We start from the raw sequence: 27939 nt of genomic DNA, 5'->3' as shown, positions 1-27939 counted from the left end.
ATCAATTAACTATCGTAATAGTGTAATATAAAATGAGTTTAAAACTAAAACAAGTAGTATATCCTAATGGGTATTGGCCATCGGGGGATGAAAGCTTAGAAGTGTTGCGACTGCGCGGCCTGGAGGTAGGAGCGTAGCCTCTCGTAGCCTCGCGTAGCGGTGTCGTCACTCAGTCGGCGTCCCGCTGTGCTACGAGACCCGCGTCGCGTGACACGGCGCCACTACGTAGTGCGCGTAATGTTTCTAGCATCGCATGCCCAACGCCAGTAAACTGTGATTAAAGTGATTAATTCGAACATTTAAAGTGAACTTTGTTATGTAAATCATTAATATGTACAATGTTTCACGAATCGCTGCACTTTCTGTAAAAGAAATTTTAGACTTAAGGGATACAAACTTTCGGTACGTCTGTTAATGTGTTTCCATAACTTTTTGCATGAACAACATTTTTTTTTCCTTTGAAAACTTCTGTGCTTTTACAACTTTTAAAGCTTCATGAACTGTTCTATTGATGTTGTGAAATTATTTTGAAAGAAATTGTGTTTGAATGAATCTTTAAAATAATATATGTGTATTTATTTATTGAATTTCAGCTTATATTTGTTTTATCTAAAATCAGCCTCACGCTGTCCAGCATATTGCAGGGTAGGCAGAGGGAACCTATTGTTAAGACACTCCGTTCTCCACTTTTAATTGATTGAAATAATAATTACTAAAAAAAATATTTCATGTAAAGACGAATTAACATAAAATGAAAAAGTAAAATACATCAAACGATATATAAAATGAAATCAATTATCCTTTTTTTGTCCTGAGGACTAAACTGTTTGATGCAAAGAAAAGGAAAACTTGTAAAGATCATCATCATCATCATCATCAGCCTTTCCTCGTCCACTTTACACTGCTGGACATAGGCCTCTCCAATGGCACGCCACTGAGCTCGATCTTCAGCTCTTCGCATAAAGATACCTGTAGTTTAAGGTTATATTCTCTCTCTATTGTCTATTAGTTGATGGAAATCTAGGAAGGTTTGAAAAGCTGCAGGTCCTCTCTTTACATAGGACCAATTTTAATCATCTGCACGGCTATACTTGCATATGTATAAAAATAAGTGTGGAACATAATTATAAAGATGAAGACAACAAGACGAAGGAGGACGTAATTACTTAACAACTTATTATAATTTCGGTGAAAAGTGGGGAACGGTCGTGTCTTAATGGGAACGGATTGTCTCGATACTAGTTTCCCAGGTTCTCCTTTGCCTACCCTGTTATTAGAGGGGTACAGCGTGAAGCTGAAAATCTTATTAATATGTAAGTACGTAATAATTTTCTTGTATACAAGTAATTTATTCAGGTACGCATATAAATTATTCATAATAATTTATAATTATTCATATTTATTCATAATATACAGGGTGATTCGAAGATAGATAGACAATCTGATACAAATGATAAAAGAGGTCATTTTCACCCCATGAAATTTTACCGTTTAAGTGATTTATAAGATAATGGAGAAAATAGGGTACAAAAATCTCACTTCTGATGCTAAGTTTCTTCAGAACAGTTGCTTCGGACATCAAGTAAATAATCGATGGGCTTGAGCATCCAAAATGCAACATGGTGTAGAAAGTATTACTTTTACCATCTAAATAAATTTACAGCTTTTTTCACTATATATTCTACGAGGTTAATTGCAAAAGTGCAATTAAAAATTAACTTTAAATATCGAATAAGCAATAAAAAAAGTATGTGTGAAAATGTGTGATTGTGAAAATTTGTGAGGATGGATGTTCCACAAAAACTAATGAACTAATTTACACGTATAGTACTTTACAGTAATATAGTTTATACATCAGAATAACACATTGCTATTCTACGTAAAGATTTTGTATAATTTGGCTATAACATAACAATAAATTTATGCGAGCGAAACCGCATTTGGGTCGCTAGTTTATAACGTGAATTACTTTTTTCGTTTACTACATTTGTACTTACTTTAGTAAGTAAATGGATTTTTAAATAAAATAAAAATAGAGAGAGTTTCAGTAAAAGTATAAATTTTCCTTTGAATGAGATTGAAATTCACATCGTAATCTTATAACTATTACTATACGTACTGTGAAAAGTCTAAATATGTTGTATTTTTATATCCAACATGTAGATAAAGACACTCTGCACTCCATTTTCCGCCAAATTCTGGAGGCAACGCCTTTTTAGAGGCGGAACTCAACGCCGCGGTCGGCAGCAGAGCGAAAATATTAAATATATCATTTCCTCGAGTGAGAATCGAACTCACAGCCTGTCACGTTTACAATCAAACGCTCGCGTTCCTGCACCACGATTGTCCTCAATATTACGTATTAACGTAAATACGTTAGTGATCTCACATCTATTAACATATTAACAGATAATAATATAATTGTAACAATAACATTACAGAGCTAATTACGTAGAAAGTGTTCATATCCCTTTTGATAAATGGTTTAATTATATATCATTGTTTGAGTTACAAAAGACGTGAAACAGTAAAAAAGTGTCGACGGACGCAGGTTCTGACAGTGACTTATGCGCCGTCCGCCCTTTCACTGCCTTCTTGCAATTGTCGCTACTCATTCTCTTAAAATGTTGCTGAAATGTGTGTCTACTGAGGCTATTTAACTTTTGGGGTGCTGTGCTGCAAATGAAAACACGTTCAAGATCTTCCTAAATCGTCCTCTTAAATGAAACGGGAAGTTGGTCATTTAACTCAGTTATAAATTTTAGAGATTAGAAAAGAATGCATAAATTGTTTAATATTTGTGAAGTTTATAACGACAGAAGCAATTGAAATAACCCACTTATATTTATTTTATTGTTTTATTGATATTAGTATCCTTTATGTACACCAGTAAAATGTTCTAAATCAAATTTAGTAGACTATTTCATTAAAATATAACATTAATGTTTATTTGATTTCGTTGACTAGTGGAACACGCTATATACGCGACAGTTGTGTTTTTAATTGCCATTCGGGGTAATAAAATATTAAATATTTTCATTTCCTTGCTCTATTAACAAGGCAAAGCGCGGCGTTGGTTCCACCACTCAACACACAATGCCTCGAGAATTCGGCGGAAAATGGTGAACGTGAACGCATCACACTTCACACCACGTTCCTTCTGCCTTCCTTAAAAATATATATAATTTTTTTAAAAGCAAAAGAAGCAAATAGGATTCTAAAATATTAATGGATATTTCAACATTCTTGAATAGAAAAAAACACACCGTTTCAATCTTGTACGACTCTTATATGTTTATTTTATATTTCCCCTGGAAAACAAAGAGTCTAATGAAAAACAATGGTTCGACGTACGAGCATTGAGGAGGTACTCCATAAGCAAATACACTACGAAGTGACGTAACATTTATCGCATCACATTTTCATAAAGCGCCCGTAGCTATCATTTATCAGGTGCCTGTGCCTGTACTCCGGGGAGGGTACATTTTACAAAATATTTATTTGCTGCGCTCGTACAGATTTACATTTGTACGACACGCATTAATCGTACATTTAATCCCAGGAGCTGGATTCACCTGTAGCAATATTTATCATTTTTTTGGTTCATATAGGTGGATGGAAGATCTAATTATGTTGTACTCTTGAAAGCTATTTTTTTGAAATTTACTTTTGAAAAATAATTTTATTCATGTGTATATAATATGTTTGTCTTATATGGAGCTAATATTTATTTAATATATATATTTATGTAAATATGAAAATAAAACTTATTTACTTGCTACTAGTGAATCTTAAGTTCTAATAGGTTAGGTGAATATTTTTTACTAATTCACGAACTCTACTAAATAATGTTATTTATAATTTTTCTGCTTTCAATAAATATCTTCTTTAGAAAAATAATTGGATAAAATTATTTGAATAAAAACTCAATTTGTGAATAGTTTAAAGTTTTTTTTTCTTCTAAAGCCCAAATATTGTCTTTTGCTATTTCAAAATTCCCATTTTTATTCGCAATATAGACTATTAATTAGATTAACTTGTGAAAAAGATCGTGCACGCTTTTGTCCCTAGAGAAAAATGTGTAAACCGGTAATGGAATTTAAAAAGGCTTTGGATACGGATAACGGGCCAACGCCGTGCGCCGAGCGGTCACTCGTATATGATATATGTGAATTTTTATAGGTTTTTAACTATACGTTAAATAAATTCTGCTGAAAATGGCAAAATTATAGTCAGTCCTTTCTTTTACATATTTTTCAGCCCCATTGACATGATCAAACGACTATTTTAGGGCAGTAATGGACATATTTGTAAGATAAAACATTTTGTTATAGTGTCAGAATAACTGTGTTATTTTTATATTAAATTTTGTTTTTGTTTAATTTATACAGTATTTTTAATAATTGGTTAAATGGTGTTTACATTGTTGATGCACTTTAGTGCAATATAAATATTCTTTCATTTTATATCTTTAAATATCAGTAATATTTAAAAATGTAAAAAAGAAATATACTTAAAAAAATATTACATAGTTATTGGTTCGAAGAAAACTAATTGAATTGAAAATTATTAAAAGAAAAATGTTTAACATATTCTTACTGATGTCTGATAAATTCTTTTATTTATAATCTAATTTTTTCAGCTTTACACTGTAGCTGGGTATGAGGGGTTTAGTGTTAAGGCACTCTGCTCACCATTTTCCGCCGAATTCTGAATTCACAGCGTGTTGAGTGAAGCTCAATTTTGCCTTGACACCAGAACGAAGAAATGATAATATTAATCAATAATAAAATTCCCTCCGAGCGGGAATCGAAACCACAACCGTCGCGTGTACAGTCGTACGCTGGCCTTATTAATGATGTTAATTATTTTAAACATGAACAAATAAACTATAAAAATGGCTGTAACACGTGGATTAATGCTTTTAAGCTGTCGCCAATATTAATCTGTTAATGAGTACAATAAAATACTCGCCATAAATTTAATAGCAATTTAACTTGTCATACACACAAAGCCTTCTGTGATGTATGTATGTATGGGCATTGACCATTGTAAATTAGTCTCGTGACTCCTGACACGTCGAAATATGTAATATACATATTTGTACGGTCATTTGGTTAGCTACCGCTATTAAAGGTAAACGGTATTATTACCTAGTTGTATTATTTTTAAAAATATATATTTTTTTGAAAATGTAATGCCTTATATAACTTTTTTTATCCTGCACATAGCAGGGGTAGGAAAAGGGAACCTGGGAAACTAGTGTTATGACACTTCCGTTCTCCACTTTTCGCCGAATTCTGGACGCTTGCGTGTTGAGTAGCGTTTCTTAAGTGGAAATCGAACTCACAATCTATATTATACCACATGTCACACTTTATTGTTTGTGTAGGTATATAGTACAAATATCCCCTTTGCCATTCTCCGTTCATTTTAAGAGACTTGAGCGGACCTTACATCGCTATTTCCCGATTGGATTCAGAAAAAACTTAGGGATTTTTTGTTTATTTATTGATTTTTGTTTCCATCGTGGATGTACTAAAGATGTAGTGAAAGTATTGGTTAAATTATTTATGTGATATACTGAGAAATTGAAAGCTTTCACTGTCTAGAGGATAAAATTATAAGAGTAGCTTTTTCTATAAGTAGGTATAAGGTACGTTCAGAGTTGACAGAATATAAAGGAAAAATATAGATATAGGTGAAATATATTGAAAGACCTAATCGAATAAAAGACAGTATAAAATGAAATATTATTCAGAAGAGAGACTTCGTTTCCTTTTAAAAATAACAAAAACGTTGAAATCCTTTTCGTAAGAGATGACAAGAAAAGAGCTCTTAATAATATTCGTATCCTTTTTATGTAGTTTATGAGATAACAGAGAAGTATAAAATTTACTTTTAATATATAAATTGACTATTTATTTATGTAAGTTTGTTTGTTAACAAAATTATATAGAAAAGTGGTTCACGTTAGAACCGAGCAATGAATGAAAATGACATGTGCCCATAATTTCTACTCATCTTTAATTATATTTAAGTTACTTTAATAATATAAAAATAGTAATTTTTAAAACGATTATGTCTGCGTTACTTCTGAAGTTTTCATACTTTTTATTTTTATTTACGGACATTTTTATCTTGAAAGAGATCTTTATTCAGATGAATTATAATTTCTCATTTAAACGAAACGTCAAGTATTTTTCCCGAGGCTCAGTGAATTTAGAAAGCACAAAATATAATTAAATTTAGAAAGATTTATTATTATTTTTCTCAGCTTCACGCTGCATCCCGCGTGTAGTAGCGTAGGCAGGGGGTTCCTAGAGTTAAGACACTACTTCTCGCTTTGCGTCGACACCAGATCGAAGAAATGAAAATATTAAATATTTTATTTTCTTGATTGGGTATCAAACCCACAACCTGTCGCCTTTACTGACACGCTTGTGCCTCTGTGCCATGATTGGCCTATAATAAGATTTATTATTATTTTGCATAATAGTGTAGATACGTATCATTGAAAGGATGCATTTCATGAAAATTTCGATAATATTTTATTTAAATATATTTTTTCATAAGTAAAAAATTACAATCGATATTTCTCTATTATTTTCGCATCTCTTATTCAATGGATTTCCACTTGAACGTTTTCTAAGCGAGCAAATATTGCCTTTCTGTCAAACAATAAGCTAATGGTATTTTCTTTGCACGAGTAAGTCAGCGAATAATGTGAGCTACGAACTAAATTTTTAGTTGTGAAGCCTCGACACCAGAGCGAACAAAAATAATATATAAATTTAAATAAATATTTTATTTTCTCGAATGGGGAACGATCCCACAACCAGTCACATGTTTATGCCCTTCACCACGACTGGCCTCAAAATTATATTTATTTATTATAGTTTATTTCGCAAATATTTAATTATAATTTCGCATTAAATTTAGAAGCTTAATAAAAGTTTTCTATGTTTATTCATGAATAGACGTGGACAGTAATGAATACTGTCCACGTCTCTCAATTAGTTATTGTTAGTTATAAAAGCTAACAACTCTGCTTCTATTCTTAATGAAGTTGTAATAACGTTTTCTCGTTTTTCGCTGTTATTTTTAGTTAAAATTCATGGTGTACTGAGTGCTGTGACCAGACCATTATATATTACTGGCATTTTTTAAATATATCTGACGTAAAATCATTTGATATATAGCACTGATTGTAGGCCAGCGTGACACTGTAATCGCTATAGATTATGGGTTCGATTCTAACTTCAGGAAATAAAATATCTCTGATACTGAGGCTCGTGTGAGGTTTCGTCATACAATACGCGATGCCTCCAGTATTTAGCGAAAAGTGGGAAACAGGAAATCTTAATGAAGACGGAGTGTCTAGACTAGGTTCCCAGGTTCCCTCTGCGTGAAGTTAAAAATAAATCATCTAATTTTTAATTTATTTTATTATTAGTACCATTTAAAATACATTAAAAAGTTAAACAGTGTCCTGCAAAACTTTTTGTGAGTTTGACTGCAGGAATTATATGCGGTTGTCTATTAAATTCATGAATACATGTATTATATCAACTTCATAAATTGAAAATAAGTAGAAAATGTATTTTAAATTTGTGTCAATTAATTAACAGTATCTTTCTTCTATTTTTATAACACTTTTCAAATATCTCAGTTTTAGTATAAAAGAAACAAATCTGCTTTCTCTACAACTGATATGAGAATTGAAATTGCAAATTAGGCACCCAGTGTTTTCATCTCAACATAGTACCTAGTTCTCTGTATGAAGTAAAAACTGGGCGACGTAAGTTCAGGAAGTCCGCCTTTCAGCCAGTACGTGCAGAGGTTTTATTTTGTACGAGGTATTGTTACAAGAATTCAGAGAGGGAGTCGCGAGGCCAGAATGCTAATCAAGCGGAGGGGACGCTGGCCATCAGTAATTCGTGTCTGCGATATCTCTAGGGAATTATTTTAGCGTCTAGCTTAACGTTATTAGCTTCTTTGCTCGTTCAGACTCACTTTATTCAATTTAAGTTACTTGATGTATTTTATGTGTTCTTATTATGTTTTTAATATTTGAGGCTGTAGTGGCGCAGGGGTACAAGGGTGTGACCGAAACGCGATAGTCGTGGGTTCGATCTCCACTCGGCGGAATTAATATATTATTTATTAATATTTTCATTTTTCCGCTCTAGCATCCTGGCAAAAGCCGGCGTTGAGTTCCGCCACTGAAAAAGCGGGGAATGAAGCCTCTTAACACTAGGTACCCTCAGGTTACCCTGCTTTATGCAGGATACACGCGTGAAGCTGATTTATCTATTTAATTAAAAACAAATCCAAATGCTTTAAGAATCATAGGTATTCAGGTGTTTAAAATATATATAACTGTAACATTCAACAGAAAATTTATTAGAAATATAAAAACGCCATTTTAAAAGTAATTTTACACAAGTCATCCGATATAAAAGTGAGACATTAAATAAATTAAAAATCCTCTTCCATATACCATTTCAGTTTCATTCAAAGACGGTTTGACGCGTCTTTTCTATGTAGAATTTCCGCTTGGAAGATTTAAAATTCGTCGACGAGAACCGCGGTCTAATAAAATTAGGGAATGTTTTAAAAGCTTTTCTCTAGATTAATTATTATATGAAGGTCGTCATGCGGAACGGTGGAACCAGCTCGGGAGGATTTGTTTGCGTAGAGTACATACACTGGTGCACGTAAACACCACTAAAGTTTATACTAACTTGTAACAATATAACTTCTATAACTAACTAATACACATATTGTTGGGAAAATATTAATCTAGTTATAGCATCGTAGGTTAGTGGGTGGGTTAGCATTGTGGGGGGTTAGATATAGTTTCTATTTGACTGTTAAAACAACAAATAAACTTATGTATGTATGTTTGTACGTTAGTCGAATAATATTTGCTTTAGTGCTTTTATTTATTATCTGCAATTATTTATTATTTTATGGATATCATAATAAAATTATTGTTCATACGTACCTCTATTGTTTTTTTACGTTCTTAAATAGAATATATTAAATGAATACTAACTGGCGCAACGGCACAAGCATGTGGCTGTAAACGTGACGGTCGTAGCTTCGATTCTCACTCGAGAAAATGAATTATTGTTTATTAATATTTTAATTTCATCAAATTTTTTAAGGCATTGGAGTTGAGTAGCAGAACTCAACGCCAGGCTTTTGCCTTGGTGCCAGAGTAAAGAAGATGATAATATTAATAAATAATAATTAATTCCTCCGAGTGGGGACCGAACTTACAACCGTCGCGTTACAGTTACACCCTTCTGCCCCTGCACCACGACGGCCCCAATCATATTATAATGATATAAGATAAAAATATATAAAAAACTCTTTATTATTGGCATCGAATTTCAAATAAGTGGTACACTGTTGTATGGTAATTCACTTCTATATTTCCTGCTTTCATATGAATGAAGGCGAATCCGAGAAGGGTAAACTTTCTGAAACAAATGCAGCGCGGAGAGAGATTTCAACAGTATGATATTATTTCAAACTAACTTAATAAAACGACTGCACGTAAAAGTATTTGGATAACATCTTCGGTATAAAGAAATTTCGTTATTATTTTGGATAGTTTGACTAATAGTAGAGCTTTCTTTTTATCGTGTAACTTGGAAATAGAACATTTGTCATAAATTATTATTTTCTGTTATTATGTTTATATTATGTAATATAAATATTAATAAAAAACAATAAGCAATTATTATTTATATTTTTTTATTTTAATATTTATTATATATTTTTAAGCTTCTATACTCACAGTTATAAATGTTAGGGTTTATTCGTTTACCTATATACATTTAAACATTAAAATAACAACGTTAATGTTAATTCATTGAACAGTAAAAACGTTGTAAATAAGATTAAAGTAAAGTACAAAAGACCTTAATTCAATTACTTATGAGGAGGTAATCCCTAATGAGTTTTATTGAATCCACCTTAATGTGTTTATCTAACGTATAAAACAATAATCCTTAAAATATTCCTTTGTTAATTTTTTATTGTGAAGCTTGTATTTTTATTTTTTGGTAGGTTGTTTACAAAATAATAAAAAAAAATAATTACCGAATTATAAAAAATGTATTAATTTATTAAATATTGTCGTATATTGAGTGTGACATTAGCCTAGTCCCTTGCGTTTATTATCAAGTAGAATTGTATCTAGTCAAGTTAAAAAGCTGGAAACGTGCAACGTGTATTTGAACTTAATTAATAATTTCATGCTACTTTTGAGCCTTGCATAACGCGTTAAAAAAATTGTCCACATGCATGAAATTTAGCATATTTGATAAAATTGCTAGCCCACATAGCACACACCATTCCACCAAGGACATATCAACATACTAATCCAATACAAGCTGGAAGTACACTAACTTGCAATTATAATAAAGCCTAGTAAACTTTTTTTGATAGAAATTTAGTGAACATAGAACTCGACATATGACCCATATGTCCTTTATTTTGTTAGTGAACTTTTAAATTGGCTCTTTTTTCATAGTTATGTTTTTGATGGAATTATTTGTTAGATATCTTTATGGTACTATAGACATAAACGTTTATACTAACAAAATGCACAAACTGAATTATTTTTAATATTCAAACATGAAACACATTTGCGTATTGGTTGGAGCTCGTGTGGTTATGTATGCAGAACATGCGACGAAATCGCGAAAAAGACGTGATATATCTACAGTATTGACAAATATTTACTTAAGAGAATAGAAAATATGTATGTATAGCATAATACCTGTTATATAGTTTTTGAATATTTTAATTTAAGCGAATGTCATGTAAATATGCAATACAATTTTTATACTATTTATAGATGTTATTATTTATTTTAAAATAATTCAAATTGAGAAAAAATTTAATTAAACAAATTTTTCAATAATTTCATAATGATAAGATTAAGGAAATATAATATAATCATAAAAAACATTTGAAAAGAATATTTCGTTTCAGAATTATATTTCCATTTAAGTAAACTGTGTATTTTACAATATTACAAAATGTAACGCAGGTAATCTAATGTCGCCTCATGTGAGATTACATACGTCAGATACCACCTCGTTTATCTGAAAACAAGGGGAAGAATTTAGTTCTTGTTTAACAAAAACCATGTGGAAAGTAAAGTAATAATTCTTCTTCTTGGCAGTAAATATAACATTGGAGATACATTCTTTTATATTCAGTTACTATTCTAAGAACAGCTTTTGACTAGGAACGCGAAGACTTGAGGCACCATCCCAACTTCGGCGAGACATGGCTTGTCATTTGAATTCGACCATTTAACTCGCAGTGTCTCGAAATTGGGCGACAAGCGGTAATGCATTTAATGCATTTCGCCCAATTGCAAGACTACTATGTATTGAAGAAGAAGAAGCAGAAGTTCATTAAACAAATAATAATAATAATAATATTAAAATTATTAAATTCTTCGAAATATTAAATTCCCTACATAATGGGTTCTCAAGATATGGTTGAAAATATAAAATATATATTTAAACTTTTAACTAGTTACGCAGTTTGTAGCAATATTTACATTATATGAGTACGATGCACGATGTATTTAAAGTTTATAAAATAACTTTAGAGCTTCTAGTTCTTGTCCCTCGACGATACTATATTTTGTAAGTCCCGGGAAATACGGTATAAGTAGAATTTTTCCTGTATTATAAATTCAATATTTCATAATATTTTATGCACATAGCCCCATTACTTAGCATACAATTTTAATATAGCTTTTCATAAACCACATGAGTTGTTTTTCGTCCTCATAAATTTAAGTCCTTAAGCCCTTAAACTTGAGCCTTCTTCACTAGAGAGAGGGATCTTAAGTAAAATGTCTCGTAGCAGGTATTCAGTGACTGCATGAAATATGGCTCAAAAACCCCAAAAAAACATTAGATACTGTGGTCTCTGAAGACATATAATACCTATGTATGTGAAAAGCATATTATTTTAAATTTTTAATGAAAATAGATAATAAATAAAAATAATTTTAGAAATTATTAAGGAAATAGAAAAAAATGACATACTGTAAATGACTGGTTGTAGATCTCGAGGTAATGGAACATTTATTTAAATTTCTACTTGTTCGCTCTAGTGTCGAGGAAAAGCACGGTGTTGAATTCCGCCACTCAACACGCAATGCCTCCAGATTTAAACTAGGTTCCCTCTGCCTACTTTACTGCGTGCGGTGCGATATAGCGTGAAGCTGATTTAGTTTAATGTTATTGTTTTGTTATAATGAAAATACACGTGTAATAGAATTTACTAAGAGTAGCGAGAATTATACTTCATTAATATTTATAGAAATATGTGATTGTAAACAATTGTTTGCAAGGTTGCCTAACTAAAATCATAAATTATCAAGTGGGTTAACCAATTCTGCCAAACTTCGCAAGTTTACTAATCTCCCAATTTCTGTCCCAATTAGAAACTTATACTTGTGACGCGATATTGTATAAACAAAATGAGTCATTTCAATAAAATTATGTTTAAATACTTTTGAAATCCAAAAAGTTCTAATTTATTGATATTTCATACAAAAAAAATAATTGCAAACTTTTAGCTGTAATTCATTTCATTCAAAATGAGTGCAAACGTCTGCAAAATTAAGTTTGTCAACTTTTGTCAACTTGACTTCCCATTGACATAAAATCCAAAAACTGGTACGGAACCCTCAATATGCGACTCCGACTCGCATTTGACCGGTTTTTGGAAATATACATTTATCATTATTTTATTCAACATTTCGTAACAATTATATATAGGTGACAACTGACAAACTTAAAATGTCCCCGTGACTTGAAAATAAATTGAGACCTTTGCTATTTTAGAGTTCACACTTAGACGACTAAGAATAGTAGATGCGCTTAGAAATACATACATTGGAATACATCCACATTTATTTCTCACTCATATATCTATAGCTTCAGGATGTAAAAGCGAGCTTTGAATACTTTATAAAGGAAATGTTTTTGCAGAACCCGCCAGTGTTTATTAGTCGTCCAGTGCTGTTGACATTGGAGAGCTCAGTGTACATCTTTTTGCAGCATACTCCATATATCATACCTTAATAATTTCAAATAGCCACAAGAATATAGCCATAACTCTCGACCATACGGCTCCATGGCAGCAAAAACCGCGTCATTGAAAGGGTCATAATAAAGTACGTATAAATAATGAGCAACAAACGTCATGTTTCCTTAAAATACAAAATGCCGCTTTGAATAATGTCGGAGTCGGATGCCAAAAACTTAAAATTGCAAGAGTGTGTTTACTCTCGTTGTATGGAGATCTCGGTGCTTGTTCCCTCGAGTACCATTACGCCACCCGCCCGAGACACAAGCTTTTAAAGTAAACCACGCCTAAATTATACGAAAAATATTAACAACTAAATAAGCTTACTATTTGCCAACTATATTTTCATAAATGTTGTTAGTAAATATAACGTATTATTTTCATAAATTTATGTTTATATTTTACAAATAAGTTCGCAACCTTCGAGGCGCAGAGGCAGAATTATGCGACTGTAAACGTGATGTTTGTGGGTTCGATCTCTAGTCGGAGGAGTAAATATGAGGACTTACAGCACAAATAAATGGAAAAAACTGGACAAGGGCTAATCGGGCTCATCCATTGAGGTTTCCGTACAAAAATTGGAGGTCTAGATCTCTCAAATTCAAGCTTAGCTTTGCTATTCAAGCCGGAGGGAGCCCTTTCATCTGAACTAATGGTTTTATTACCAAATTTTGTCCCTTTTAGCCTTAAAGGCTATTATTTTTTTGGATTTAACTACAAATGTATAGAATTTTTTTCTAACTATCCGAATAAATATAAAAAAATCTGGCACGGCATAGTGAGAACAAAGTTTTATGAAGCTAAACTGACATAGAGTACGTCTCAATTTGTCATATCAAATTGCTGTCCAATTAATCTTAGCAAATTTTACGGCACCCAGCGTAGTGGACAACTTTAATTGGTTGTCGACTGTTCGATCAATCACAGGAGTGGCGAACCATGTCAACGCGATGGAACCATGCTAGCGTTCGAGGGTCATCAAAAAGTCGTAGCATCATTCTTATGAAGTTTAAAAATAAAATCAGCTTCACGCTGTTTCTCTTCGTGCGATATGTGGAGTCAGCTTAGCTGATCGAATCGCAATGAAGATATACACAGAATGGGAGGTACTAGTGAGGATATCACAGTGAGAATGAAGAAGAACGTGCTCAGCTGGCTTGGGCACGTCGAACGAATGAGTGAAGAAATGGCTATATGTCTACCCTACTAGGGATAAAGCGTGAAGCTGTGAGGTTTTGTTAATCACAAACGAAAATTTATTGGCTGTAATTAGAATGTAAAAGACCTGCGTTTTATGCGGACATTAGCGCTGTATACGTAAAGTTAACAATTTCGCTCCCTAATTAGACGGTGTTTACTGTTTCATATATACGAGTATTATTCGACATTTCTTGTTTGTATGCCACTATTACAATAATATGTTTCATATATTCGGTGGTGTAAATATTCCTTAATTTATTATTAGCTGGAGTGATATTTTTAAGCTATCTGTGGTCATCTAGATTATATATATTGTTAAAAACCGGAAGCGTTTTTAAAAATAAGATAAAACACATATAGGTAGGCTATATGTTTCTAAATTATTCGGAAAGAGATTCTATGTAATTGTAATAAATGATATGTATTACCCAATAACAACACTTCACACGAGCCTCCTTCCAATAAGGGCCGTCGCCTACAAGCAACTGCCTGGATTAACACAATTTTATTGTTTTTTTTTTCATATATATCTCGGGTTAGCTAATATTATAATTATAATAGATAACGATTTAATATCTTGATATATGCCTAAAGGTATAAAACACTGGCTTTTGTCTTAGTTGGTATATATGTAATGTTGGTAGTATTTAAGATTTTTATTATAAAGCTCTATAAATAGCCGTAAGAGTTATATACGAGTAAGTTGTCTACTGCATATAATACAACTACTTTACTTGTATTAAAATGCCAAGTTATGTGACCTCAACTTACTTTTAAAATTAAACACCACTGCCCACTAAAGGTTACGATGCTTAGTAACTTTAGCTAACCTTTTCATTTTTTCTCTAATGGAAAATAGAGTAAAATACAATTACAAGTATAAAACACATTTATGTACAACTACCTACATTTTAAAGACCAGTCGTGGCGTAGGGTTGCGTGTGGGTTTGATCCCCACTCGAGGAAATAATATATTAATTATGAATTTATAATTTCTTATCTTCGCTCTGGTGTCGAGGCAAAGCGTGGCGGTGCGGCGTTGAGTACTGTCCCTCAACACGCAATGCCGCCAGAATTCGGCAGAAAGTGGGGAACGGAGTATCTTAACAATAGGTTCCCTCTGCCTACCCTGCTGTATGCGGGATAAAGCGTGAAGCTAATAAAAAAAACCTACATTTTACTCACCGCAAACTTTCTTGGTCCCTGGATAAAAATCGACCTCACAAACAAGTACTTGCTGACTTTAACTAATAGAAAATTGATGTAGAAACTTTATTTCTAAGTGTCTTACAGAATAATTTTCTTGGGCTTCTCTTATCTTTGCAGACGTTATCAAGCGGCGAATGCACTTGCGGCCCGTTGAAATATCTTTGCCGTTCCTTTAATAGATCCATCTCTACATTTCGTTGCTGTAATCTTGTTTTCTTGATATTCTTATTTAAATTTATTTAGAAAAATATGTGATGTATAATTGGGGCGTAGTGTTTGATATGTATGTGTATTGTATGTGTGTGTGTGTGTGTGTGTGTTGAAAACTATACTAATAATAGACTATTATATTTATTTTTACCTCCCCGTTTTGGTAGGGAAAGTGCTGCCTTGTGGAACTCAGTATAGAGGATCTTAGCACTGCAAGAAGCTGCATTTTTAATAGGTATTTCCTATATTAAGATGGCCATATATATTACAGTGTTTTGAGCACTTGCACAACATCATTTGATTTAATGAAAACTAAAAGTCTTTTGTCGAGCTTGTTCTCAGAATGTGCCGAATGAATTTTCTTTTTCTAAGTACATCTTTATTTCTTTGTTCTAGAGCTATAATTAAATTAATTTTACAATACAAATTAATTTGTATAAAAAAATATTTTAATATTTCTTTCGAAATAATATTTTCATTATATTTCATTAACTTGAATTAACTAATTTTATTGCGAATGGTTAACATTTTGTACATAAGTGTATCTTTATTTTTGTATATCTTTATTTTTGTATCTGTTTGTCTTTATTTTTTTAAAATATTTAATAAATAAATATACGAGCAGAAACTGAGTTAAATACTTAAGTTCTCATTCCTTATTATCTCCTCAATAAGAAAAAGAAAATGTACAAACCGTAACATATTCTATAATAACAATTGCTGATATAATCTAATATTAATACACCGTATTCTCTAAATAGTACAAATTACAAGCTCAGTTAACGCTAGTAGCTAAATTCAATATAATTAAACGAAAATAAAGTTCATTGGAAATATTTTAGTAGTCCCAGAATAAACGTCTCCACCCGCGTGAATGTGTTACGCTAGGCAGAATACGAGACGGCGAAGTCTCTAGTTTCAATTTCCTTCTAAGTATAATTGAATTAGACTGCAATAAATTATACCTTACAAAGCTCTTAAATCTATTATATGTATATTACATTTATATTGGTTACCTTGCTTCCTTTAAAATATTTATTTATTTGCACTTTATGAAATTTATTGTTATTAATTAGTATTTTAATGGATTTTGGAGTTTTGTATTAATACTTGCTATTAATGTATTTCATTCCTTTTTGAAGAAACATTATAGTGAAAAATAACAGAAAGGATTATATTATTTAAAATTATGTAACTACTAGGTACTCGACACCCTCTTGATGTATTTGAGACCTATTACTTCACATATAGTAGATACGGGATTAATTTCTTGACATGAATGTCGCTTTGATTAAAAATGTCTATTTTACAGGTTGGCGTAGAGTAACAAATGGAAGTGCGTAGGTGAGGGCGCAAGGCGGGCGTCGCGCCCTGCCTGCGCCCGCCCATGGCATCGATATTTTGCGTCAGGTAATTAATATAGTATGTGTTGTAATCTTGTAAAATAATTAAAACATTGAAAAAAGCTAAAAAGTCTAATAAGAAGCTGAGAGAACCTAAGTTCGATTCTCACTCGGGGGAATGAATTATTTAAAAGTGGGGAATCTTCATTCCCCACCCTACGAAGGGAACCTAGTGTTCTAACAGTAGGTTCCCTCTGCCTTTTTATCAATTTTTTTTTTACACAATTTTTATCATAAGGCGTGTCTTCCTTCTTAACAGACTGTATAGCGTACATTTTCGTTGTATAAAAAATGTGCGTTAATGTTCTGTGGTTACCGACCTTTCGTTTGTTTGTTCATACAAATTTCATGATGACGATACACTGTTTTTGTTACGAGTTTCTCACATAAAACGAACATCTCGTTCTTGAATTGTGTAACTGTAAGTACTGAGTGACGTTTATGGGTTAAATTATGTTGGACCTTTTAATGTTATAACATAAAATAGGAAAAGCCTGTTTTTACTACATAGGCTTTTCCTAATTATATTTTCAATTTTCGATATTAATTTTATTTCACGTACGTAACTTAAGAAATGTTTGTAAATATATATACGTCTATATCTGACCAAAATAGCTATGAAATTTAAAAAAAAATAAAATTATATTACAACACCAGTGTGAAAAATCTAATATAGAAAATGTCTTTTGCACACAGTTTAATATCTGATGTGCATTGAACTGCACCTGCTAAATCTCGTTTACACAAGCGAAATAAAATGGCAAAAATGTTCCTTTTAGACTCTCTTTAGATATAATGTAGACCATATTTAATATAGGTTTGAGGCTAGTCGTAGCTCAGGGTCTTGGGTGTGTGACTGCAAGCCCGAATGGTTATGGATTCGTTTCCGACTCGAGGAAATGAAATATTTATTTAAATTTATATTTTCATTTCTTCGCTCTGGTGTCGAGGTAAAGAGCGGTGTTGAGTTTCGCCACTCAACTTACTTTTCTAACTACTAAGCATATATACAACATATTGGAATAGTACAACAGATTTTAATTTTTTTTTAGGAATATAAAACGATGAATATAATTTTCTACTCGAAAAATGTAAATATAACTCCAGTCAGTTTAACTAAACAAACAGAATTGCAACTAAAAGTAATAAAGTTTGAAAAGTTTATCTGTTTATATTTTTACTTTACTGAAAATCAGAAAGTTTCTTTCACTGGTTCTCTAGAAAAGTTGTAGATGTAATTCATAGAGGAGTAGCTACTTTAGTCTTGCCAAAATTAATGTGTCGAGAGTGTCCAACAAAAAATAATTTATACCTACATATATGAAACATAAAAATCAGCGTCACGCTGTTTCCCGCACACAGCCGGGTAAGCAGAGGGAACCAAGTTTAAAACACTCCGCTCCTCACTTTCCGCCGAATTCTGGATAAAAAAAAAATTTAATATTGCATTAACTAATATTTTTACGATATATTTATTAATTTCTTGTACAAATTGATAATTTTGTTCTGTACAGATCTGTGGTGCGCTGGGTGCTCACGGCATTGACGTGGGTGATCATCTGCGAAGCCAGCAACCAGGCACTGACGCCGACTATTGTGCCCTCCTGCCCGTCACAGTGTATATGTCTATCACAATCTCAGGTAACACATAATTTTAATTATAATAAATACTATAAAAATATTACATTTTTTATTGACTATTGATTGCTAATATTTTTTTTTATATTAATAAAGTATAATATAAAAATAAAAAAATAATAAGTGACGAGCTATTAATGAAGCTAATAGAGTAATAAATGAATAGACTTTATGTATTAGAAAAAATAATGTGTTGTAATATTCTGTCTATTGTATATTATAAAAGAATGAACTATTTCATACAAATAGAATCTGGAGTAGATGTCTGTCTGCCTTTGTCTCATGTTTTTATGTATTATATCTTAACTTCATTGTGAAAACGTTGAAGAATATTGTGACGTTTTTATAAATAATTAAATAACACTAATTTAATTATTTTATCCACATTCACTTAATAAAACAATATATATGTTTATATGTTGTCATCATAATAATTAATCATGTAAGTTTTTACCTAAATTTTTAAATGAAATCAACAGAACCATGGGTGTTCATGTCATCAAGTACACGGCCAAAAACGATAAATAAATTTAATCTAATTAACGTGAACGTGGAATATGCTTCGGTCATTTTTATAAATTAAATTAATAAATTTATTATTTAATTTCTATATTAATTTTAACACTAAAGTCATTTTTTTTCAAACGATTGAATTAATGATGTTAAAATGAGAAATTAATCTGTGTGCTTAATAATTGTAGTTATTTCTCAAAACGAATTTATTGGACGCCCAATTTATTAAGCCGCAACATACGTCCGAGGCATATTGAATTGAACGGGATCCAGATAATATTATAAATTGTATAGCATTATAATACACAAATGAAATTGATATTGGTTATTTGTGAAGATTAAGTTTGGAACAATTCAATCAAAATATGGGCATGAGCGTGCCAGCGTCACGGGGATATTCGGGGGGAGGATTAATTTTATTGACAAAACAATGGCAATCGTCTATATTGTCACGCGGCGTTGGGCATCCATTTCATTTACTACATACAATTGTTACAATCGATGCCGTGTCCATTATGAGGGACAGCTAATTTCTGCTTATCGGCACGATGCGGTACCTTCGGATGTTGTTTATTTAAGCGGATTTACTGAATTACTTTCATTGTTCTCGGCATCTTAGGCAGCAAATCCGTATTATTTAATTAACCATTTCTCCTATTTTATGATGGATCTTATAATAATAATTAGGTTCACATTTGTTTGTTTCAGGTAGTATGTAACAGTGCTACGCTACGAGGAGTTCCTTCAGCGCTGAGCCCAAGTGTTATGCAACTGTCATTGTCGCGTGCTGACTTGCGTGTACTTCGATCAGATGCCTTCGCCCATTTACGACAACTTCGACGACTGTCCTTAGATGCCTGTAATCTAACTCGTATTCGACCTTTTGCGTTCAGAGGCCTACCCCGTCTTAATGAACTGTATATACAACATACCCCTCTAGCCACAGTTGACGCCTTTGCCTTTGCAGCCCTCCAAAATATATCATCGATAGTACTAACGCACAATAGAATCGCCCAAATCGAAGGCTACGCATTCGCAGGAACCAATTTTATAAAACTTATTTCTCTAAGAAACAATCCTATAAAACGAATCCTATCGCATGCGTTTTCTGGACTTAACGATGTTACCCAGATTGAACTTCCGTCCGGTATAAGATCTATAGAAGCTCAAGCATTCGCTGGTTTAGAGGGTGTAGGAATACTGGAACTCGCATATATGGATCTGCCGGCACTCTTGCCTGATACATTTTTTGGACTGACTCGCGTAGGTCGTTTAGCATTGAGAGAATCTGATTTAGGTGTTATAAAAGTTGGAGCTTTCGATGGCTTACGACGAGTCGAAACACTAGAAATGTGTAATAACAAAATTGATGGGATCGAGGAGCTTTCTTTGATTCAGAATAACAGCGTTCGTACATTTAAGCTTACGGGAAATCATATGCTGGAGACTCCCGAATCTGTGCTGTTGGAGGTAGAAAACATAGTGATACGAGGCAATCATTTGCCATGCGAGTGCGGTCGTGATCCTCTTACGAATCCATTAGCCTTAATGGCGGATTTTGCTGATGAAAATTTGTGTATATCCCCGCTTAAAGTCCGTGGGCGCAGTTTGGCGAGTGCAGCGGGCGCCGCGTGCAAGGGGGACGGGGGCGGAAGTGCGCGAGCGCGCGCCGCTGCTGGCGCTAGCGCCGGCCGCGCGCTGGCTTCCCATCTGGCTTTTACTTTGTCGACATTCGCTTTTCTTGCCAACAGTTAACTGCCCCCAGTGTTCAATCTATTTCTGTAAATATTGTACCATAAGTGAGTGTAAATGCGGAATTTTACATTGAATGGGTCCGTTCATTCATAATTTGGACCATGAATAAATTTGCCTTTGGAAGTTGTGTTTTATTTTTCGCTTGACATTTAATTCCTTAGATTTTTTTTTGTACATGTCCATATTTGATTATTTTTTTTAAATTATTTTTTGTTGTATTTATTTTTAAACAAACATAAAACATCTTTAGAATTTAAATTTGCTTTATATAAGTCTATTTCAGAGTACACACAACTCTTCAGTGATGCAAGTATCAAGTTTCTCATCTTATCTTAACATTGAACAAAATCTTTATCAGTATTTCTATTAATTTATTCTAAAAAAATCGTTAAGAGCTATGTTAATTTGTTTTAAAAAATCACCTAGAATTACAATATTTTGCATCATATCTGCCATATTACTGGTACACGTAGAAAAGGAAAAGTTTGTTGTAAAATTTAAATTATTCATTATGTATAAAAGGGGTTTTCATTTTATCAAGTTTGAATTGAGTTGAAACTGTATGATATGTAGTAAGAACTTGTCCGCTGGTTGCTAACTGGTTCGTGAAATAAGATTATATTCGCACTGTGCGGTTTCATATGGAATCTGCAACGTTGTTGAGCGAACAGAGGATAAAAGCATTTGCATTAGTAAATTAAGAGAATATTAAATTCTGTTTTTTTTTTTCATATGAATTTATATTTTGAAATGAATTAATATAGCAAAATGATACGATTTGAATTCATATTATGTCATAGAAATAACGAGAAAAGAATAACAACAATATTATTTATTAAAGTTTGTTATCTGCTTTAATTGTTAATTATAAAACAATATATATCTTTCTACACGAGGTTTGCTAAAATATCTTAGCTAACTTAATATTTATTATATTATTTAATATTCGAATAAAAAAATATACATTAACGTTTTTTTAGCTTCACCTTGTAGGTATCTAAAAAGCAGCGCTTAAAGCAGGATAGGGGGAATTTAGTATTAAGATTTCCAATCTCCGCCGAATCCTCGAGGCATTGCGTGTTGAGTGTCGGAACTCAACACCGCGTGTTGCCTGGTACTAGAACGAGGAAATGAAAATGAAACAATTCACTCCCCCGAGTAGATTCGAACCCATAACCGTCGCATTTATAGTCACACGCTTAAGCCACCACAACCTCACATAATCTATATAACCAAAAAAAAAATAGAACACACATATATCGTTAACAATAAAAGTACCAAAATAATGCTAATATGTTGACTGGAATTCAATAAATTTATTATACAATAGTGCCAAATGAAGTTTTTCATATAGAAAACGCGTATTGTCAGAAATCATCGCCGTAATAAACGGATTAACCGTGTGTCACATTCGCGCGTGTTGAGACAACTCGTCACGTATTCATTAGCGATATATTGATCGGGAACTGTGCGTCGCATTTGCACAATTACCTCTCACCAATCATTTTTAACTTTAATTGAGTGGCGTTGAAAGATTTTCCAATTATTAATTTTATTTCAGTACAGGAATTGATGTTTACAAGTAGTAAAGAAAACAAATGAAAAAAAAAAAAACAATAAACGTTTGTAGGAAGAAGTTTTTGCATAAATATGCTAAAAAGTATGACATAATCTTTTCCTTTAAACTTTTACTATTAACATTTTTTTTCATCTTCACACTGTATTCCGCATGTAGCAAGTAGACAGAGGGAGCAAAATGTTAAAATACTCCGCTTTCCCTCGATATAAGAGCAAAGAAATGAAAATAAATATTTCATTGTCTTAAGTGAGAATCGAATTCATATTCATGGCGTTCACAGTCACAAGCTGGGCTCTATCAATTTATAGCATCATTACACAATTCATATGGACAGGAGAAACTAAAATAAGTATGTACCTACATAAAATCTTGTAAAAAAAGTCTTATTATTAGGCATAATTTTTCCAATTTGTAAATGAAAACTATAAAATTGAATTGTATTATAAAATTATAATACCATCAATAACGTCCATGATACCAAAAAGTATCGTCAACAAAATATACATTCTCAGTTTAATTATTAAAGCTTTGCAGAATTCGGAACTTCGAGTACAGTAAATCCCTACGCCTTTGTAACTAAAAGCAAAATTTGTTTACCGTCTTTTGTGACTGATTCTGTGTAAAGCCTTTGTCAATTTAAGGAAACTGTTTTATTCCACTACGAAGACATTGTCATTTTATTTTTATACATTACTTCTATTCCATTGGAGTGCTTTTATAGCACATCTTCAAATTATTCGTTCGTTTTAGTTTGAAAAAAGCTTTTTACTTTTCACAGATAAAATAAGACGTGCTTGTAAGGGGTGAGTTAGATAAAGACCGGCACTAATGACGACAGTCACCTACAGCTGACGGCTACGATTGGATTGAACGGTAAAAATAAACAACTTAACGGAAAAAGCACTAGGTTTTATTTTTAGAGTTGTAGCTTAATCGTAAAGCTACGGTGAAAAACTCTTCGGTTTGCTTATTTTTTGTCCAATTGCGGTGAAGACATTTTGTTAGAAAATATCTTATTTCAAATATGTAAAAGATTTTAAATTCTTTTATAAGTTTCGGAATCAATTATAAATAATAATAGAGTGTTTTGGCAATTAACACTGAACTTTGAGGATTAAGTCAGACTAATCGCCTTAGGCACAACGATCGGATGTTTACAATCCCAACCAATTAACTAGTGCTGATTCTGTAAAGCTCTCTCTGAGTATGAAGTGCATGAATAAAGCAAGACTAGCGCAATTGTATGTAAATTAAACTTTAATACCTCCATTTCATAATTTAAATTACCTGGAAACCTCGTCATAGGTTATTTAGTGTGCAAGCGTTCTATGAAAATGTAATTATTGTTTTAATCCCACACTCGTTACCGCATGTTTAGGAAAAATTATCTAAAATATTTATAATACGCTAGCGACTCGCTTGCGGCTTCGCACAGTAAGGCTAACAAATGAACAAAATGACAAAGGGATTTCGCCGATTTTCAGAAATTTTAAGTAAAAAATCGGATTCTTGCAGAAAATTGACAAATACAGCCCGCATTGAGCACCACGATGAAAATTTTACTATAAGTGGCTTTAAGGCTTTAAGGCCATATCATAATTCACTCCCTACTATTCAGTAGTAATCAATAATTAAAGTATTTTGACTTTATCGGTTTTAATTTTTTTAAAGGAAATGTTTAATAACTTTGTTAGAACAAATAAATATATAGTACAACCTTTTTGCAAAGAAACTATCGCGGATTCTTTCGCCAAATTCGGGGCATAGAATATTAAAAATATAAACAACAATAATTTTTGTTACATATCTGTTTATTGTGTGACATATAACAATATAAATTATTTTCTTAATGGAAACCTTATTATACTTATACCAATACTGTTTGGTTTATTATGAACTTAAGGCAGTCAAGTCTTTGATAAAATAAACAATATTTTACTTTTACTAACTTAAAATTGTCTGAGAAACAGTTCATCTAAATAGAATACAAACAAAAATAAAAGCAATTACAATGCCAGACAACGTATATAAAGAACAAAATGCTACTAATATATAATCGTAATCAGAGCTCTATTCAAACAGCCATAGCAGGAACGTTTTGCATTTTGGTTTATTTTGTTTTAGTGCAGAGAATATTTTTGATTGAGGTTTTAAGCCCGAAATATAGGTTAAGCTTCAAACTAATTGGTATTCTCGTTTCTGCTAGATGAAATATTTTATAAGCATTTGCTCTACGTCTTGCTTGTTTTGTGCTGGATAAACAAAGGGGTAATGGATAGCATGTCCCATGTGGATATGTTCTTCTTTAATATTTACAGAAGATTTAACTATGATTGATATATATTTTTTTGTTTAAATTATCTTTTTATAATAAAAAAAATTTGAAAAATTTTATTTTCTCCTTACAGTATTCTTTTTATGCCCACTACGGCGTAGTGGGAGATTTGAAGAAGACACTATATCTCGATTTGGAGCGTTCACACATTGCCCAATTTTAAAGACATTGTTGGATGAGTTACGAACCTCAACCCTTTGTTTTTTATGTTACCAGAGCTAGGAGAGAAAAATAATTAATTCCTCCGAGTAGGAATCGAATCCACAACCGTTGTATTTGCAGTCACACTGTGTCGCTGCGTCACAACAACTCATGGCATACGAATTAACATTTAGTTTAGGTTGTAGTCTACTGATGTTGCAAAAACAGGAATTTGAGAGATTTAAGAAGAGTGAGCTATGTAGAATATTTAAAAAATATATATAATAGAGTTTGTAGTAAAAAATTAAAAGCTTTTATGATAAAGGGTGACCGTTTTGTGCGGACCCGCGTACAGTATTTCACAATTACTGTGAAAAATTATTCTTCTACACACTATTTTTATTTCATTGCAATTTACGCTAACGTAACACTTTTTATTATTATAACTGAATTAAAAAACTTTCAGATTTCATATATTTTTTAGTATACGTGTTGGAGTTGAGTATTCTCATATAATATGTGAAATAAACATTCCCTGTATATTGGAGTTTCTACGCTATTTACCCGACTACGCGACATAAAATAAGTAATGTGCTTATCAGTCTATGTATGTATGTTTATTCGTATTCCGCCACTCAAAACGCAATGCCTCCAGAATTCGGGGGAAAGTGGGGAACAGAAATGTTTTAATACGAACGGATTGTCTTTATGCTAGATTCCTAGATCTGTTTACCCTACTGAAGTGCAAGATATAGCATTAAGCAAAAAAAACCCCTTTTTTTGAGGTACAAACCACTAAAAAAGTAAAGAGAAAAAAAAACAAAGAATGGCTGTATCCTATATCTTATAAAACAAAGTCGCTTTTCGTGTCTGTCTGTTGTTTCTAACTCTTCTTCTTCTAAACCACCCAATGGATTTTTATGCGGTTTTCACCATTAGGTCGAGTATTTTTCGTAGAAGGTTTATATATAGTTTATTATTTGTACATTCTTATGTAAATTAACATAAATACGATAAATATGTATAAAGTTCTACCCGTTGAGACACTTTCGCGCATGCGCTGCTTTAATGTAAGTACTACATAAAAAAAATGTACTGGAGTATTGTTCCTCTTAATAAGATCTACAAAAAAGTCCGCGAGAGCATATTTTTATCTTTTAAGGATAACGTGTAGTGATCATATTTCTGTCTAAAAATAGTAATTTCAATATATTTTTTATTGTGAGGGATATTTTTCCATAATGGTACTAATCCTTATCCTTTAAAATACTTTATTAATTTTCTACGTTAAACGAAGATAAAATTTGCTTTTTACACTATTTCGAAATTGCGAATAGTTTTAGAGAAAAACGCATTTAATTGTTGACACATCACGCCGTTGACTCATCAGCTGTGCCGACTCAAGTTTTACTTATCCCTTACTCTCAGCATATAAATAAGTATGTTAGTTGCGTTGGCCATTTAATGTAGATGAACTGTCTTTTACTGTTTTTTCATTTTAATAAGTACTTTAGAAGTTGTTAAAATACTAAAACATCCTTGCTGCGAAACGCGCCTCGCGACGTTTTGCTTATTTATACACAAGCGCGTGATGAGCAGTCATCGGTGGTTCAGTGGTAGAATGCTCGCCTGCCACGTGGGCGGCCCGGGTTCGATTCCCGGCCGATGCATTCTATTTAATTTTCCTCACAGGCAGCCACGTAGTGCCTACCCAACCGGTGTCGCTGTTTTAACAGCATTAACCACAAGCTCGAAAAAAAAACCCGCCTGCCTCTATAGCAAAGAAAATTTAGATGCGTTTCACATATTGAATAATTTCAGTTAAATGTATTATTTCAGCGCGATATTGGTTTCATATTTTTTGTATTAGTTATTAGTAGGTAGGTTTTTGTTTATAATTTCTTCCGTTTAAAAATAGTCATTTAAATATCTAGAAATAGTCATTTAAGTATATAATAATAAGTACTTGAAAAGATTAGTAGCACAGATTTAAAATTACAGTACTAAAAAATCCTTGCTGATTAACGGTTCGCCGCCCACCACGCGTCTGTCGTGCCCCGCAACATTTTGCTTATAATAGTGGATCCGCCGCACCCGCCTGGCTTCTTTCCCCCGGGCATGGAAGGAAGGCCTGCTCATTATGCTGCTGAGGGATATCGATCTATAATCCTTCTTAGTACGGTTGCCAAGTTGTTCGAGAAGTTACTCCTCTCACTTCTTCAGTCACACATCCACCCACAAAGCGAGCAGTTTGGCGAGTGGGTATACCACTCTGGGTAAACTACGCAACAGTGATCAACCGAGAGAGAGTATGAGTGGGCAATAGCAGTCTTCCTTGACGTAGCACGCGTATTCTACCGCGTCTGGCACCCGGGCTTACTTCATAAAGTGATCAGAGCGGGCACCCCCCAGCACGTCGCGCATGTCTTTGCCGCTCTGCTTTGTAAGTGACAGGACATGTTGCGTGAGAGTTGAGAGTGCTAGCAGCGACCCGATCGCTGCCGTTGTCCCAGTCAGAATTTTGTCACCTGCTCTCTACGCACTATACATTGATGACATCACAATGCCCTAGCGAGTATTACTCAACGAGGAATCCTGTAGGTCGTACGGAACCTCACCCTCCGGCGAGTGACGCAGGCACCATACTACGTGAACACCACGCGCCACTCACCGCAACCTAAAAATAGAAACCCTAGAGGTACACATTGGTCGCCTCGCGTCCAACGTATTCCGTTGCGCCGGTGTATCGGGTCACCCGCACCTAAGGAGCAGCACTCCGCATACCCGGCCGCCCGAGGTCAGACGTCTTCTTCCGAGGA

At 32.9% G+C, this 27939-nt stretch overlaps 1 protein-coding gene across 1 annotated transcript; it reads left to right on the top strand.

Moving 5' to 3' along the window:
• The first annotated feature begins 138 nt into the window (after positions 1 to 138).
• LOC146529979 (uncharacterized) lies at positions 139 to 21188 on the top strand. Its single transcript, XM_085201177.1, has 4 exons — positions 139 to 402; positions 17069 to 17166; positions 18674 to 18800; positions 20019 to 21188. Exons 2-4 carry the CDS (start codon positions 17144 to 17146, stop codon positions 21063 to 21065), a joined length of 1197 nt encoding a protein of 398 aa, XP_085057303.1. The 5' UTR covers positions 139 to 402; positions 17069 to 17143; the 3' UTR covers positions 21066 to 21188.
• Positions 21189 to 27939: the final 6751 nt, after the last annotated feature.

The sequence above is a fragment of the Heliconius melpomene genome, chromosome 17 (genome assembly GCF_056956725.1).
Source record: "Heliconius melpomene rosina isolate 202511_hmr_F chromosome 17, ASM5695672v1, whole genome shotgun sequence".
NCBI classification, from domain to species: Eukaryota; Metazoa; Arthropoda; class Insecta; order Lepidoptera; family Nymphalidae; genus Heliconius; species Heliconius melpomene.
The sequence above is the reverse complement of the archived record's forward strand: the minus strand, read 5'-3'. Positions and strand labels throughout refer to the sequence as shown.